The sequence below is a fragment of the Sphaerodactylus townsendi genome, linkage group LG02, assembly GCF_021028975.2.
Source record: "Sphaerodactylus townsendi isolate TG3544 linkage group LG02, MPM_Stown_v2.3, whole genome shotgun sequence".
Classification (NCBI taxonomy): Eukaryota; Metazoa; Chordata; class Lepidosauria; order Squamata; family Sphaerodactylidae; genus Sphaerodactylus; species Sphaerodactylus townsendi.
This window is the reverse complement of record NC_059426.1, coordinates 4,864,518-4,882,098: the sequence shown is the minus strand read 5'-3', so window position 1 is coordinate 4,882,098 and position 17,581 is coordinate 4,864,518. Positions and strand designations below refer to the sequence as shown.

Below are 17,581 nucleotides of genomic sequence, written 5' to 3'. Positions count from 1 at the left end.
TTTGGGGCATAACCTTCTGAGAGTCATTGCTCCTTTCCCCAGGTACAGACCACTGACTCTTGAAAGCTTAGACCCCAGAAATTTTGTTGGACTCCAAAGTGCTCTGGGACTTGAATCCAGCTGGTCTACCTCAGCTCAACACAGATGTTCTCTGAAACTATCGACATTGGATGCATCATAACCTACCTTTGGGAATGGGAGTAAAACCAGAAATGGGGTATAAGTAAGGAGGTGCATGTGAAGGGCTCTCAACTTGCAGCTAACCTCTGGTGACCCCAGCAAGGGGCATTCAAAGCAAGAGGTGGTTTGCCATTGCCTGCCTCTGCAGAGTCTTCGTGAGGCAAGGAGGAAGAAATTAAAAAGCAAAAGAAATAAGGAACGGCTTTGACACCACTTCAAAAGATTCAGGACAGCATCCTGACAACGTTGCTCATCTGAGGATTGCTGTGGAAATGAACAAGGCTAGAAAGACATAGGATGAAATTTTCCTATCGTTAGAAATACAGGAATTTCCTCCTTTCCTAATTCTTTTTGCCGCTTTATTTGTAGCAGTTCCCACCCACCCCTCACCCCCCACCCCCATATCCCAGCTTAGTTTTATTGTTTGCATTTGCAGAACAGAAGCACATGAAAATAAAGTGAATAATGATGTCAAAACAGTTCCAAGCAGGCCTGAGGAAGTGAAAGAGAAAGTAACTCGCTCCTAGCCTTTGCTCTTCCAAAGGCCAGTTTTACTGTCAGGGGCTATAGTGGGAGGAAATGACATAATGGAAAGCTAAGGCAGAAGGAAAGGAAGAGGACCCAACATGAGATGGATTGACTCCAACAAGGAAGCCACTCCGTTTCCAAGACCTGAGCAAAGCTGTTGAGGATAGCACATTTTGGAGGCCATTAATTCATAGGGTCGCCATAAATTGGAAGTGATTTGACAGCATATTGCACTCTCACTTACAGATAGAAGCATGCTTGGATTTACCGTTTCAGTGGATACCCAGCAAATGTCTTGAAGAATATCTGAAAACCATCAAGGCATTGGGATGTCGTGTGGTTTCTGGGCCGTGTGGCCGTGTTCTAGTAGCATTTTTTCCTGACGTTTCACCTGCATCTGTGCAAAGGATCCTCTGAAGATGCCGGCCACAGATGCAGGTGAAACGTCAGGAGAAAATGCTACTAGAACACAGCCATATAGCCCAGAAACCACACAACATCCCAGTGATTCCGACCATGAAAGCCTTCGACAATACATCAAGCCATTCATCTGCTCTGAGGTTCCAAATTTAGAGTTTGATTGGTGGCAGCTGATTATTTCACATGTGTGAAAAGATCTCTTACCTGCAGCAACCTCAGACGCTGTTCATTGTTGAATCTTTCTACAGCAGCCCAAAACCATCGGATGACAATATGATTGTCATGGTATCCTGTTGGATCCAAACAGAACACCATATTAATGTGGCTCAGTTTCCTGTGACTATCGACATGGGAAACATCAGATTAACAAGGTTCTATCTCGACGGTGATAGAAACAATCAAGGAGGGACGGAAGCCGGTCTGATCATGAAGCTGATGTTTTTGGAACTCTTCTCAGCAACAACCTGGCTTCCACTCGGTTCCTCTTTCAGTGGCTGTGATTAGTATTTGCAGGCCTATTTAGCTCAGTCGTATCTACTCTGACTGGCAGCAGCTCTCAAGGGTCTGAGGTCGAATTCTTTCACTTCACTTGCTACTTGACTCTTTAAAAAATGTCCCAAGACCTCTGGTTGTAAAGCCAGAATCCTTCCACTGAGCCACAATGCCACCCTATCCAGCACTTACATGCCCTAGTACCGTGGTGGCGAACCTTTGGCACTCCAGATGTTATGGACTACAATTCCCATCAGCCCCTGCCAGCATGACCACCACTGCCCTAGTATGACACATCAAACAAGATAAAAGAATTAAGCTCTTAGTGGGTATGTTTATGCCCCACAAACTTTAACTAACGATAAGGAGATACAAGAGAGAAGGCTAAAAAATCTGGGAGGTTTTAATTTAGGAAAAAAGGCCAGGGTCATGATATGGTTTATAAAATTATGAAAGTATTAATTTATTTATGTTGGATTTATATCCCGCCCTATCCCCGAACTGGGGGCTTAGCTGGCTCACGGGACCGTATGCCCACACGGCACTGGGTAGCTGAGTGAAAGGCCAACATGACACCATGGTTACGCCACCATTACCCAGCTGGCTAGGGTGGGGTCATGCCCACATGGCCAAAAAGTTTCATTGGCCACACAGTCTTCTTGCTTCTGTGCTGTTTGCTTATCAAGCCTGTCGTTATTTAGATAGAGAAGTGGCTCGGGGGAGTAAAATCTTGCAGAAAGGCAATGGAATAGGCCCATGGTGGCGAACCTTTGGCACTCCAGATGTTATGGACTACAATTCCCATCAGCCCCTGCCAGCATGGCCAATTGGTCATGCTGGCAGGGGCTGATGGGAATTGTAGTCCATAACATCTGGAGTGCCAAAGGTTCGCCACCACTGGAATAGGTGAATGGAATGACAGAAGAATCACTTGCACGATAACAACCCATTCTCTAAATGTATTACAAATAGAAGAAGAAGAAGAGGAGGAGGAGGAGGAGTTTGGATTTATACCCCTCCTTTCTCTCCTGTAAGGAGACTAAAGGTAGCTTACAAGCTTCTTTCCCTTCCTCTCCTTTCCCTTCCTTATGATGTCGGTGGGGCTGAGGAATGTCGGAGTGCGGAAACACATCTGGTTCACCAGATAAGCCTTTGCCACTCAGGTGGAGGAGTGGGGAATCAAATCCGGTTTTCCAGATTAGAATCCACCTACTCTGAACCACTACACCACGCTGGCTCTCAAAAAGCGAGAATGCCCAGCACCATGCAATCCAATCTGTCAAGCTGACAGGGGGCTTTAAGCCTTGTGTTTCTTGAGGGGGAAAAAACCCTGTTCCAATGAAGCAGGCCACACCCCTTTTGAAACCAGAACTGAAACTCTGACAGCTCAATCCAGAGGGCTGCAGTGGCCAGGGACAGCGCCATGGCTGCACCACCACTTCCAGAGGGGAATCCAGGTGGCCTGGGAACACAGTGGGGGAAAAAAAGGAAAACCCGGCTACAGAAGAAGCCCTCGTAGCCCAGAATGAACTTACGCACTTGCTTTGGGGGCATTTTTGGGTGAGTGCCCCATGGAAGCTGACTAAGCTCCAACTCTGGGACCACCCCTAGCCCGCCCCCAGCTGCACTGGCGCCCACCTTTAGGCTGGTACAGCTCTGGCCCAGGCAGCCTCTTACACGTCAGGTGCTGCACAGCTCTGTGGTGCCTGGCTGCTGCCCTGCTTGCCCTCCCCACCAGCGTAGGTGCGACTTACCTGCCAGCAAGGTGGGCAAACATGTTGGTGCAGGTCAGTGGCGTAGCCCCCGGGGGGGCATCTTGCACTGGGAACCCACTGGTGCAGGGGCGTGGTGGGGGCATGGCAAGGGCCCCGGGCACAGTTCCCCCTCGCTACGGCTCCGGTGCACATCCAGGGTACATCCTGATCAACCTTCACACTCCCACACACTCCTGGATAGGGGCTGCCCAGCACTTAACAGCAACAGTTGCTGGACCCGGTGAGTATGCAAGCCCTTGGGCTTACCTGAAGCTTCACAGGTCAGTATGAACACAGCGAAAAATTTACCAGCTTTGTTATTACTCAATTTCTAAAAATGGTTCACTAACACGCTGGACTTCTTTTGTGACTGTTCTATTACAGAACACTCTGACATATCAGATTAATTTTATCAGCAACCCAATCCTAGTATATTTCCCGGTTACTCGGGAATGAACACCAGATGCCAATTAATTCAGCCATCTGTGTCACAGACATATCTCGGGAGATGGAGTCTTCCAATCTTTCACTAGCTTCTTGCCAGCCGTAATGCCAGTCCCATCTGCAATGAATCACAGCCAAGCATACCTTTAACCCTCTGATGAACCTGCACGCTCTTTTGCCTGTGACCAGCTGTGCCATTTCAGATTTTGTCCCTTTTATCAAAAGGAATGCCTGCCCCTAATTCAAATTCTAAGTGGGGAAATCCAAACCTTGTGAAGTAAGTTTTTTTTTTAAAAGGAGCACATACTTTCTAAAATTACGCTGCAACAGATAAGTCTCAAAAACTAAGTTAGAATAGTTTATTGCAGTCTTGTAAGAAATGGCTTCTTTTTTTTTAATTCATTCAAAGTTTCAGCACCCCAGCAACCTGAATGAAAAGCCGGACCGCAACGCAGGTGGAAACGGGTTCCTAGAAGGGCTCACCTCCTCTGTACTCCGTGTTGTTCCGCCAGTCACTTAAGTCAATTTCTGCAGTTCCAGCAATAACCAGCTCCAGCTCCCTTGCATCAAATACAGAAACCAGCCTGGCATCAACCACCTAGGGAAGGAAAGAGAGATATCCAAAGATATGCATAGGGGTCTCTCTCTACTTCCTCCCGTTGGGTGTTTATCACGGTTCTGTGTTACTGGCAGTGGTGTTCCTGCCTAGGGACAGGGGGTACCCTATGTCCCCGGACGCCCCCCATTTGGTCACGGGGGGCGGCGGCAACATTTCAGGGTCGTTTCTGTGTTTTTAAATTTTAAAGTGTTTTTTTCACGTTCCGGCCAGCAGGGGGCGCATTTTTAAGGCTAGCGGCACCAAGATTTCAGGGTACCATCCGGAGACTGTCCTGATGATACCAACCAAATTTGGTGATGTTTGGTTCAGGGGGAGCAAAGTTATGGACCCCCAAAGGGGGTGCCCCATCCACATTGTTTTCAATGGGAGCTAACCTGAGATGGGGGCTATTCATTTGAGGGACCATAACTTTGGTCCCCCTGAACATAACTTCACCAAACTTGGGTGGCATCATAAGAATAGTTAACAGATGATACCCTGAAAATTTGGTGTCACTAGCTTTAAAAATACACCCCTTCCAGGCACCCCAAGAATTTTGCCCAAGATTCTTTGTTTTGCAGTGACTTTGCTCCATTGTAGCCAATGGGGAATTTCTGAGTGTGTAGGCAGGCTTTCAGGGTGGCTCCAGGAGGGCCTCCTGATAATAGCATCCAGGTTTGGAGACCTTTGCTTCTGAGGGTTCAATTTCATGGGCCCCCAAAAGGCTTATTTTGTTTCCCCGCTCCTGCACATGAAAGCCTGTGGCCTGCGTTCTCTCAGAACTCTCTCAACTCCCCCCCCACTCCAGAAGCAAAGCTCACCAAGCTTGGATGCTATTACTCAAGGCCTCTTGGAGCCACCTTGAAAGTCTGGCGCCTCTATCTTCAAAAATGTGCAGCCAGCACTTACACACTCAGACATTCCCCAGAATCTGCCAGGCTCTTCAGCAAGTTCTGTGGTAGGAAAAATTACTTTTCCCACCATAGACTTCAATGGGGCTTTCTGTTATGCCCAGATGGCTCTGTGGTAGAGGTTTCAACAGGAGGCACTGTGGTAGGGGTCTTGCTCTGGGTGGGGGCATTTCCTGTAGCTGCTGGTTTGAGTCTCCTGAAAGGGAACCAGCCAAATTTGTTAAAATGTGTGTGGAAGAGGAAAATGCTGTGGGCACCGAGTTGAAGGTGAACCTGATGCCCACAGCATTTGGCCATCACAGGCAAACTTTAGCAAAGTTGGCTGGTTCCTTTCAGGAGACTCACACCAGCAGCCCTGCAGGAAATAAGTGCCCCCGCCCAGAGAAAGACCACTACCACAGTGCCTCCTGTGGTACGCCCCTGGTTACTGGAGGCACTTAACGCACTGAAAACAGAATTCAATCTTTTTGTTTTTACCTCATAGAACCCACGTACAAGACTCTCGGTCTGTTGCACGACCCCTCTTTCAATCCTCCATTTCACCATTCTCTCTATATATTCCTTCTTGTTCTTCTCCGTCACTGGGATGTTGGCACCTCCCGGCTTCAGCTCCCGCTCAGTAATCTTAAAGGCAAACAACCACCCAAGACGTTACAAAGAAAGAGAAGGGAAAATTCAGTTTATGGTAGATTTTTTCAAATTGCTCTAAAAGCCTGATTAAAACCTCACTGAAGCAACGAAACCCCTGGCAAACCAAAGCGTCTGAACATTTCTCTCTCTCTCCTGGGCCAGTACAAAGCAAGAGATACTGAAAACGAGAGATACAAGGCAGACTTCACATTCTGTAAAAGAGAGATTTTACAGTGAAGCGTCCTAATACGTGCAGTGGGACAAGAATCCATTTACGGAGCACGGTAGCATTATAAACCAACCTCCCCTCCCAAATTTCAACACCCACACTGCATCCCTTTGAGAAAAAGACCCCATATCTAGGATGTTGTGGGTTTTTCAAGATTGTGTGGCCATGTTCCAGTAGTATTTTCTCCTGACGTTTCACCTGCATCTGTGGCTGGCGTCTTTAGAGGATCCTCTGAAGATGCTAGCCACAGATACAGGTAGAAAATCAGGAGAAAACACAGCCACACAACCAGGAAAACCCACAACATCCTAGTGATTCTGGCCGTGAAAGCCTTTGATAACACCCCGTATCTACTTGCCGGTGCTGTGATATGGCAGCTGCCAAAGACCCTTCCAGCACGGACAGAGTTTCCTATCAACCAGGCAGGTCCCTTGAATTGTGTGCCTGTCTGTTCACTTCCCTTGTCTGTATTTGTGTGTCCTTCAGGATCACAGCTTGCAGCAGGGGTAGCAACCCATGCAATTATCACTTGCGCATGCCACTGCTGCGATGCAACGCTGAGACCGCGTACACTGGTTTCATGCAGCGGCCACGCTGCAGCAGTAAAGTATAGAGAAATTGTGAGCCCTTGATCCCTGAGAGAGGGAATTCTAAACAGTTGAAGGAGAGAATTCTCCTCTCAGGAAAAGTCCTCCTCATATGCCCTGTTCATTCATTCCACGTGAGAATGCATAGCAGATTATCCTCTGCGTTTCCCAACTGCCATCTTGTCCGAAAGGAGCAATATGTGTATGTTTGGCATGGCTACACACATACAAGTCCGCAGGGCCGGATTAAGCTAATGCAGGGCCTGTAGCATATTCTATAAAGGGGTCCCACATGTTTAAAAATGCACATAAATATTAAAACGTAAATTATTTACTTGCATAATAAATAATTCATTTTTTCCCCATTTACTATGCAGTCAAATAATACAACCACTACTTACATGTAGGTATCGATTTCAAATGCCAAAGGTACGAAAACTACAATTTAAAAGTTGCATTTTCAACAGCACTGCCAGATCGTGAGAATACAGTTAGATGCCGAATTCAACAGACAGATTGCAATCATTTAGTTCGCAGCCCTCAAAAATGCAGGGCCCGGAGCATATGCTCTTTTTGCTGATAATTTATTCCAAAGCTGCCTATCTGTAGTGCATTCTCCCCATATTTTTGGTGAAATGTAATGGCAGAAAGGGGCGACACTCAAGATAGCTTCTGTCCTTCTTGTCATCCCAAGGGTAGAAGTAGATACACTATTATATTGGCTCAACCCTCACAGATGTCCTTGGGGCAGTCGAGTTCACACAAAGCTGGCTGTTGTGGGTTTGGAGGCTCCATGGCTGTGGTCTGGTAGTTTCGCTTCGCCTGCATCTATGGCTGGCATCTTCAGAGATATTAAAAAATCTGAGGCCAACCAAGCCTAAGGCTTTTTCCGCACATGCAAAATAATGCATTTTCAAACCACTTTCACAACTGTTTGCAAGTGGATTTTGCCATTCTGCACAGCTTCAAAGAGCATTCAAAGCAGTTTGAAAGTGCATTATTCTGCATGTGCGGAATGAGTCTAAGAAACATGGACTGAATATATAGTGACACAAGGCAATGAACTAATTGGTATATGCAATTAGTTTGAGTATAAAGTCAATAGATAATTCATACACTGTTCATAAAGATTATTCATAAAGATATATTGTGATTATATTATAAGTAATATTCAGCTGGATATAAAGGTAATAACAAAACATACAATGAGGGCACTTAGGCAATCTAGGAAACGTAATGGGACTGTACTTAGTCACAAATTCTCAAAAGCATTGTATAAGATGTCATAAACATTGTACATAAGGCAAGAAACCTGTAACATTCAGATTGCGTTCCAATAAATTGAAAGAGTCAGTATCACCAATATTCAATGAGTAGAAAATATTCAAACAAATTGTGGTAGTAGACAGGAGGAGCTCCAGCAAGTGGATGAAGACACCACGGCGACAGCAGCCACATTCGCAGAACGTGTTGCGCGCCAGCCCACGTTTTCAACAGAAATTTCTTCAGTGCGTTCAGGTAGATATAGTAGAAATAGAGATTGAATTCTCTTCTTGTGTGTTTAGCTAAGTAAAGCAGCATACAGCTTCAACATTCAGTGAATCAGCAAGTTACAAAGCAATGTATAACTGCCTCAGCAGACTTCCAACGGTTACAGTTACAGAGATATGTCAGGCCACAGTGACACAGAAAATACACATCTCACTGAGAGATACCTCTGAAGATGCCAGCCATAGATGCAAGCAAGACTTCAGGAGCAAATACTACCAGACCACGGCCCCAACAGCCAGTTGATGGCAGCCATGAAAGCCTTTGACAATACATACACACAAGGCCTTGACTTCCACAGTGCACTCTTGAAATACTCAATAAGCACAACTGATTTGTACAAGATTCTCAAGAGGGTGATAAATATACATAAAGATGTAAAGGTGTGGAGAAAAAACCTGGCAAAATTCAGAAAACATTTGTTGGGGGGATCAGTGGGGGGAAAAAATTCCCCATGAGATATTGCCTCTTTTGGAATGAATGAAATGCTTCTTAAGACAATTTTTTCCATTCAAAATGTATAGTATGAGTACTTTTATGTAAGCTCACAGCATTGGGTAATAGTACTTATATGATGAACATGTGCAAAACATCTTCACAAATATTCCATTTATTTCATTTACAGGCTGCCGTCTCCAGCTCAGGGCGGCTTCCAACTTATAAAACACAATATGCGGCAATGCACTTAATTATAATGTATTGTTAAGGAGCTCGGCGTTTTCAATATTATAAAGTTTATCTCGATACCTAAATATGCCAGCAATCCTACCTATTGTGATTTTGTGAGAGCTTCTGCCCAAACAACCGACTTTTATTTACGGCAGAATGTTTTCTGCCTTCAATATTCCCCCTGCCTCTCAAGTGACAAACATTCGTGTTTCAAGATAGAGTAGGGTGCAGCCATTTGCAATTTTCTTTCAAGCCTATTTTCAGTTTTTCTTCTAGAAAATACCAAGACGTGTCTACTTTTAAATTCCACAAGCATTCCAAATAGTACATTTTGTATGCTAAGTTATAACTTTAAAAGTTTTTTTAATTACCAAAATAAATTTGAGATTGACAGGAAAGTAAGTATACGAATATTTAATCTCTTTTCCAAGTCTCCCAGTCTTCCTCCCTCTTCCATTGTACGTCTTTAGTTGTATCCCATGTCAGAGGCAGCCGTTTAGACTAGAAACTTGTGCTAAGGAAAAAGTATCCACTAGTATCCTTCAAAGGCCCCTTCCGCACACGCAAAATAATGCGTTTTCAAACCACTTTCACAACTGTTTGCAAGTGGATTTTGCTATTCCGCACAGCTTCAAAGAGCACTGAACGCAGTTTGAAAGTGCATTATTCTGCGTGTGCAGAATGAGCCAAAGTGTCCCTGGAAGTTTCCTCACATTTGTCAATCCCTCTGCAGTTGCTTTTGACCTCCAAATGATCTAAGAACTGCACTGCATAGTGGGAAAGGGAAAAACCACCAATCCCTCTCTCTTCTGTCGGCAGAGTGGCTTTTGCAGAAAAAAGGGGGAACGTTGACTTCACCCCGGCTCACTACAGCCCCCCCTCCCAACCTGTGTGGCTGTTCATCCATTAGGTATGGATCCTGGGATGGAAAATAGTTAGCTGAACTATGTATTAGCTAGAAACATGTGATATTATGCAACCGGTATTATTAGGAAGCTGAAGTATGTGAACATGGAGTTTACAGACTTCATCTCAAAAAGGGGCGTGTCATGGAATGATGCTATCCCTACAGCAAAGGGAAGTCACATATGACTGTGAAAAGCATCTTTGCCTTTTGATCTCCTGGAGGGAGGACAGGAAACTATGCAGAGGTGCCAGGATGAAACTTCAAAGGCCTAAATTACCTCGTGGCCTGAACAGAGTTTTCCTGAGAAGGGAATTCCATCTTGAGACGTGGTCAGGAAAGCATCTCTGGGCCATGGGTTCCCGGAATGGGGACAAAGAACCAAAAGGAATGTAACCAGCTGAGCAGCCTCCCTGCATTTATTTCTTTGATTTCTGTTTTTCAATAAAAATCGTTGAGACCTCAGCTGGTTGGAATTATTGGAGAAAAGAACCCAGGTCTTTACTGAAACAAGCATTGGCTCTCCCAGGCTTGCTTTCATGATATGGTGGCAGCGGTGGCGGTTACATTCCTTTTGGTTCTTTGTCCCCATTCCGGGAACCCATGGCCCGATCCCCAACATGGAGACTGCTGACATGTTGCCTTGGCAGCAGCTGCCACCACAGCACAAGGATCTTCACTGTGTGACTGAGAGTAAACTGCAGCAGCCATTTCGGGGCAGCTCCAAGTCCCGCGGTAGACATTTTGTGGCAGCCATTTTACCCACCGCACTGTGTCAGAATTCCAAAGGTGCTCTCAGGCCCAAAAAGGTTGCAGACCCCTGAATTATGGTCTTACAACTGTAGGAATATTTTCTCCAGGGCCCCTTCCGCACACGCAAAATAATGCGTTTTCAAACCACTTTCACAACAGTTTGCAAGTGGATTTTGCTTTCCGCACAGCTTCAAAGAGCACTGAAAGCAGTTTGAAAGTGCATTATTCTGCATGTGAGGAATGAGCCCAGGAGTCAAAGTAGCTTTAGGCAGAGAGAGAGAGGAGTATGTGAAAACTCAGCATTCTGGTAGCCCTTCATACGATAAAGGCCCTTGTTTTTAAACATTAACATGATTTGATGAGGTGTGGGGGGGATATGAACTCAAACAATGTGGCAGTGTTGTATAGTGGTTAAAAGCAGCGAACTATAATCTGGAAAACTAGATTTGATTCCTCACTTCTCCCCATGAAGTCTGCTGGGTGACCTTGGGCCAGTCACAGTTCTCCCAGAACTCTCTCAGCCCCACCTACCTCACAAGGTGTCTGGTGTGGGGAGGGGAAGGAAAAACTATTGTAAGCCGCTTACAGTTGAGAAAAGCAGGGTATAAATGCAAACTCTTCTTCAATGAAACTATCCCATCAAAGCAAAGGAGACACTATTATCAAACAAAAAAAATCAAGATGTCTTTCTTGATTATTGATTTTTTTTGGGGAAAGGAAAAATAATGCACACCTGTCCAAAGACTTCTTCATTTACAGTGAATGTGAGATCTAGGATATCATGTATATCGTTGTCTTTCATCCACTGCAAACTCTGGTGAAACTCCTCATCAAGGTATTCCAAGTCACTCAGGTCACACAATCTAACACAAACAATAAGAGGTTAGAGAAATCAAAGAGGTAGTGGAGGCAGCCTGTCCTAAGGAAGAGGAGTCAGACATGAAATTCTTGCAACCTATTGAGAGCAAAAAAGAAACATATGAAGAACCGTCATGGCTAGACTCTTTTGGGCTACTTCTATTTTTCCAAATCTCCAAGTTCCTTTGATAATAACCACCACGATTCATGAACACATTCGCCTTCCTGGGGCACATGATGTAGAATTTTCCATTTGGATTCCTTTTAAAAAAATAATTTTTCTTCCATTTTTAGGTTCTATAGTTCTGCATCCGTGCTACTTCAAGCAAAGTGCAGGATAGCAAATTCAAGCCCCTCCCCCCCAAATTATCAGCGATTGGCACCCTCCATGACCACAAGACATTATTTAGCTGTTGATGCCACCTTTGGTTGGGCCCAATTGGCTATGCCTATAATTTGTTTGCTAAATCATAAAAAAGCATGGCTCTGCATAACACCCTTTCAGCAGTTTTCCCCTCCTTATTCAAGCCACTCTTTAAATGAAGCTTCCTAAAGCAGCAGCTGCTCAAAGCTGAGAATCATTGTGCAAATCAGAATGATTAAAGGCTACTACTCACATTCTTTCATATTACCGAAAGAAAGTTTCAGAGGACTTTGCAGTAGAACAACTAGATCCCAGTCCAGGAGCACCTTAGAGACAAGCAAGATGTTGGGGCTATAAGGTTTCAAAAGTCAAAGCTCCCTTTCTTCAGATACCGTCTGAGAAGGAGAGGCTTGATCAACAAGAAGGAAAGACTGAAGGTAAATATTTAAACCAGGGGTCTTCAAACTATGGCCCTCCAGATGTTCATGAACTACAATTCCCATCAGCCCCTGCCAGCATGGCCAAGTGGTAGGGCTCATGGGAATTGTAGTCTATGAACATGTGGAGGGCCATAGTTTGAAGACCCCTGATTTAAACTATATAAATACCGGTATATGCTTTGGTATTTGAAGGAGCAAAGTGTTTAAAAAAGAAAAAGCTCGTATGAATAATTTAAAAAGTTAAAAAATAGATAACCTGGTATTATGATATATATCCTGGGAGAAATACATTTAGAAATTAAGGAAGCAGTTACATGTACTAATTTTTTTGTTATTAATATAATTGGCCTATTAGAATTTGCTTATAGTTTTTTAGAATATTTTATATAAACAGGTTGGCTCTCTACTGTGTAAGAATTGCATTCGAGAACAAATCCATTTTCCTATCTGTTGTTCTTATGTGTTTCTTATATCTTTAGGTTAATACTGATTTTTTAAATATATATACACAGAGAGAGAGAGAGAGAGAGAGAGAGAGAGAGAGAGCGCTTATAGCCGTGGTGGTGAACCTTTGGCACTCCGGATGTTATGGACTACAATTTCCATCAGCCCCTGCCAGCATGGCCAATTGGCTATGCTGGCAGGGGCTGATGGGAATTGTTGTCCATAACATCTGGAGTGCCAAAGGTTCGCCACCACTGGCTTATAGGATGGCCTAAGTCACAGGTGTCAAACTCGCGGCCCTCCAGATGTTATGGACTATAGTTCCCATCATCCCTTGCCAGCATAATGCTGGCAGGGGATGATAGGAACTGCAGTCCATAACATCTGGAGGGCCGTGAGTTTGACACCTCTGGCCTAAGTTTTTTTGGGGGAGAAGCTTGCATGAATCTTTTGTCAGATTATATCTGATGAAGGCAGGTTTGACTTTTGAAAAATGTGTAGGTTGGCTGAAACCCCCCAAAATACTGCTGGCCGCTCAAGTGCTCCTGGACTTGAACCTGTAGGGAAGATCACTGGGGTGTTTGTGCAGTCCTGAAGGGGAGGGGAGAAGATTTAGTCCAGGAGTAGATGACTTTTATTCCACCCTTCCAATCCTTTTGGGGACCCAGCATGCCCAAAATAATCCCAGGGCTGGTTCGCCACACCAGTAACCTGGACAGTTGTTTGGGGCTCCGCAGTTACTTGGGGAAGTGAAGCACAAAGTGGTGTTGGGTGTGGCCTGCGCTCATGGTTGCCTCCCAGACTTGTGCTGCTACCACCTGGCGGCCAAAGCAGATTCTAGGGCAGTGGTGGCGAACCTTTGGCACTCCAGATGTTATGGACTACAATTCCCATCAGTCCCTGCCAGCATGCCCAATTGGGGCTGATGGGAATTGTAGTCTATAACATCTGGAGTGCCAAAGGTTCGCCACCATGGTTCTAGGTTCGTCACCATGGTTCACCAATTGGCCATGCTGGCAGGGGCTGATGGGAATTGTAGTCCATAACATCTGGAGTGCCAAAGGTTCACCACCACGGTTCTAGGGGCACTGCCAGTGAAGTGGGGCTGTGGCTTCCTTCCATGTCCCAACTGCTGGAGCTGTGAAGGACATGTCACAGGCACAGACTCCCTGATCCACACCTCTGCCACTCTGAAGGAAGGCACGTTTGAGCAGCATTGGCAGGACCTTGAGGGCCACCTTCCTCCTGACTGCTGGCGAGGCAGGAAGAGGTGACAGGCAAGAATGACACTCCCTGCCCCCAGCCTGTCTGACCTACATCATTTCTTCTTAGCCACCTATTTGAAGTGGCAAAATACCATGAGCCAGATCTGGGCAAACCACAGCCACTGTTGAAAGAGGCAGACAGATTTCATAAAATAAACAGAAGACAGTAAGGCAGATATCAAGCCTTTCTTCTTATTAATAGCATCCTAAGGTCTTGTTAGCTGACACTACCCGAACTAGGCCTTAACGTGGGCCAAAAAATCTTCAGAGTGGCTCAGTGTTAGATTATTACACACTGGGGGCAATAGTGGCAGAGGCAAACATTGAGCTTAGGCGTTTAGGAGAACTCATTGCCTGCTCTAGTGTAACAGCATAAGGCTTTTTCAGTTCTAACCTAACCCTAAATCTCACAGGAAACTTAGAAGGAATGGAGCTGTTAAACCCGTGGCAGCGAACCTTTGGCACTCCAGATGTTATGGACTACAATTCCCATCAGCCCTTGCCAGCATGGCCAATTGGCAGGGGCTGATGGAAATTGTAGTCCAGAACATCTGGAGTGCCAAAGGTTCGCCACCACAGTGTTAAACCGTCCAAATAAATCCCATCATGACCCCTGGTTTTCAAGAGGTCAAAGACCTTAAAAGATTTAGCATCCCGAACTCGGGAAAGAGGTAAAGTTATTATCTTCCTAAATAGTAAACACTGTAAAGCAGGAGTGTCGAACATGGGAGCAAGGGGGGGGGGAGTTTGCCTCAACTGCTTCTCTCAAAGCAATCACCCCACCCTGTTGGGTGCTCACCAGTTCTGGCACGCCCCCCCCCCCCACAGTGCTGTTCTGGGGCAGTCGAGGCAACACCCCCCCCCCCCGGCACAGACCCAGCCCAACCAAATCATGTCATATCCAGCCCTCATAACAAATGAATTTGACACTCCTGCTTGTAAAAGGTCTGACATAATAATCAAGGCAGGTGTACAACAGGTACTGTCACAAATATTACACCCATGCGTGAGTATCATTTTAACATTATCTTACTATCACAAATATACAAAAAATGTTTGGTAAGTACACCGTCAGGTATGGCTATAAAACCTCTGGACTAGGTTTTTATTTCGGCAGTCCTTTGTCAAGCCAATAATTGTTGTACAAAGTATTCTTTTTCTTACTCCTCTAGGAGCACAATTGTTTTTTCTTACACTAGATAGTTTCCAAATTGAGATCCTGATATCCAGAGAGAAGGACTATTTAAAGAAGAGCCATTCAAGCGAAACTTGAAATAAAAACCTAGTCTAGAGGTTTTATAGCCATACCTGACTATATTTGTGATAGTACGATAATGTTAAAATGATACTCACCTAGTGAGTTGGAGTATGCATGGGTGTAATATTTGTGACTGTAAAAGGTCTGATGCAGGGCCCTCACAGTTTTTCTGTTTTCCCTTTCAACTGGCCCCCAACTGCCTTTAACATCCCATGACTCCTGGGATCAGGACACTCGCACAGAAGAGGTGGCCTTCCTTTAAAAAAAGGTGACGAACTGTTTTTTCCTCCATTTCCCGCGGAGTGTCTTGAGCAGGCACTGCCTCAGAGCGAGCCCAATTTATTGCCCCACAGATAAGAAGGGGGACACCAAATGTGCCATCAGACTCCTCGCTGGCACTTTTGGGGACAAGAAATCTACAGCTTATTTGCGAAACGCACTGCTCTTTCTCAAGGAAACTAGGAGAAGTTTTCTACTCACATTCTGAGCAGGGCTTTATAAAACGGGCGTGTAAAGAAGGCATCTAACAAATACTGATGAATCAGAGCAAGGCCCAGGATCCGGCCGCTGAATCTGAACCTGCCGGAGAAAAAGAGATTAACAGATCACAGCTGATCCATCCTTAGTTCAGTTGTGGGGTTTTTTTGGGGGGGGGGGGGGGGAGCATAAAGATCAATGAAAAAATTTAAAAGACCAAGATCTTTGGGTTCACCAAAACCAGCTGCATCTTCACAGTTCAACACTTCAGGGTTTTGGGGACTGGACCACAAGGGTCCCCTGCTCTGATGAGATGTTTACAATTCAAACAAGCTACGTTACATTTTATTTAGACACAAAACGTTACACAGACACTCACTGATTAAGAAATCAGATTATTACATAAGGATGTTAGAGCCTTCTCGGGAATCAGGAAAGGCAACAGCCGGCGCTTGCATCAAACAGCGGCGTGCCGTACCACTTGGTCAAAATTGATGGGCTACTTCTCCATTCAAGGGTCAAGGTGAGCCCCTGAGATGTGAGCAGGGTTTAGGAAGCTCACCTGGTTCCCAGGGGCACCTGCCAGGTACAGCCCCGTCTTTTCTTTGCCAGCACCACCAACATCTGCAAAGTCACACACTGTAGTGCTTTGGGAGACTGGACCAAAACAGGTCCCCACCAACACCCAGACATTTATAATTCTCACACATTTAGATTTAACTCCGAGGCATGCTACTTAGAAGCATCTGCTGGGGGTCCCTCTTTCTGTCCATTCGAGGAGACCCTTTTTTTCTTACTTTTGGCAACTTTTTTCATGCAGAATGCTTGTTTCTAATAGCTGCACACACAACAGCAGAAACAAGAACAGAGTGACTAGCAGTGAAGTTCTAAGCAGAACGACAACTTTCCAAGTTCAGTGAAGTCAGTAAGTTTAGAACAGGGGTCTGCAACCTGCGGCTCTCCAGATGTTCATGGACTACAATTCTCAATTGGCCATGCTGGCAGGGGCTGATGGGATTTGTAGTCCATGAACATCTGGAGAGCCGTAGGTTGCAGACCCCTGGTTTAGAAGGATGTAACTCTGCTTAAAATAGCACTGTCTTTCCCAGTCAGTAGATGCTGGACTTCTTTTCTGCCAGTGTATGATGTTATTCTGCATTTCACGCCCAAAGTGTTGATAAAGCAAGTGACTGTCCGCTTTCAAGAACAAAAGCGGAGCACAAAAGAGACGGCATAAACCACATTATCCATTCACAAACACCCCAGAGCTGCATTCAACACTAGACAGGAGGGAAAGAAAAAAGCTCCAAAGTGGGATGAGAAAATTACTCCCATGATAGCTGATTTCCTTCAGAAATAACAGGAAAACAGGAGAGGAAGCGTGCTGCAGCGTTTAGAGACTAGACCAAGGATGTCAAAGTCTGGCCCTCCAGATGTTCACAGACTACAATTCCCATCAGCCATTGTAGTCAATGAATTGTAGTCCATGAACATCTGGAGGGCCAGACTTTGACACTGCTGGTCTAGACTAAGTCTGGGGAAGCCTGGGTCCACACGTTAATGAAGACTAGTAGTTAGTCACCACTGTTTGGACTAAATCAGTGATGGCGAACCTTTTTGAGACCGAGTGCCCAAGTTGCAACCCAAACCCCACTTATTTATCGCAAAGTGCCAACATGGCAATTGAACCTGAATGCTGAGGTTTTAGTTTAGAAAAAACAGTTGGCTCCGAGGCATGCGTTACTCGGGAGTAAGCTTGGTGGTAGTCGGTGGCTTTGCTTTGAAGCAACCGTGCAACTCTTCCAATGGGTGAATCACGACCTTACGA

The 17,581-nt window shown here is 45.3% G+C and overlaps 1 protein-coding gene across 1 annotated transcript in view; it reads right to left on the bottom strand.

The window, feature by feature from the left end:
- The window catches only part of HECW2 (HECT, C2 and WW domain containing E3 ubiquitin protein ligase 2), a 136,138-nt gene that overhangs the window by 8,239 nt on the left and 110,318 nt on the right, over positions 1-17,581 (bottom strand). The window contains exons 21-25 of the mRNA XM_048483600.1: positions 15,757-15,855; positions 11,381-11,510; positions 5,805-5,951; positions 4,302-4,416; positions 1,333-1,418 (exon numbers count right to left, since the gene is read on the bottom strand). Coding sequence (XP_048339557.1) covers positions 1,333-1,418; positions 4,302-4,416; positions 5,805-5,951; positions 11,381-11,510; positions 15,757-15,855 — 577 coding nt within the window. The remainder of the gene's footprint in view (positions 1-1,332; positions 1,419-4,301; positions 4,417-5,804; positions 5,952-11,380; positions 11,511-15,756; positions 15,856-17,581) is intronic.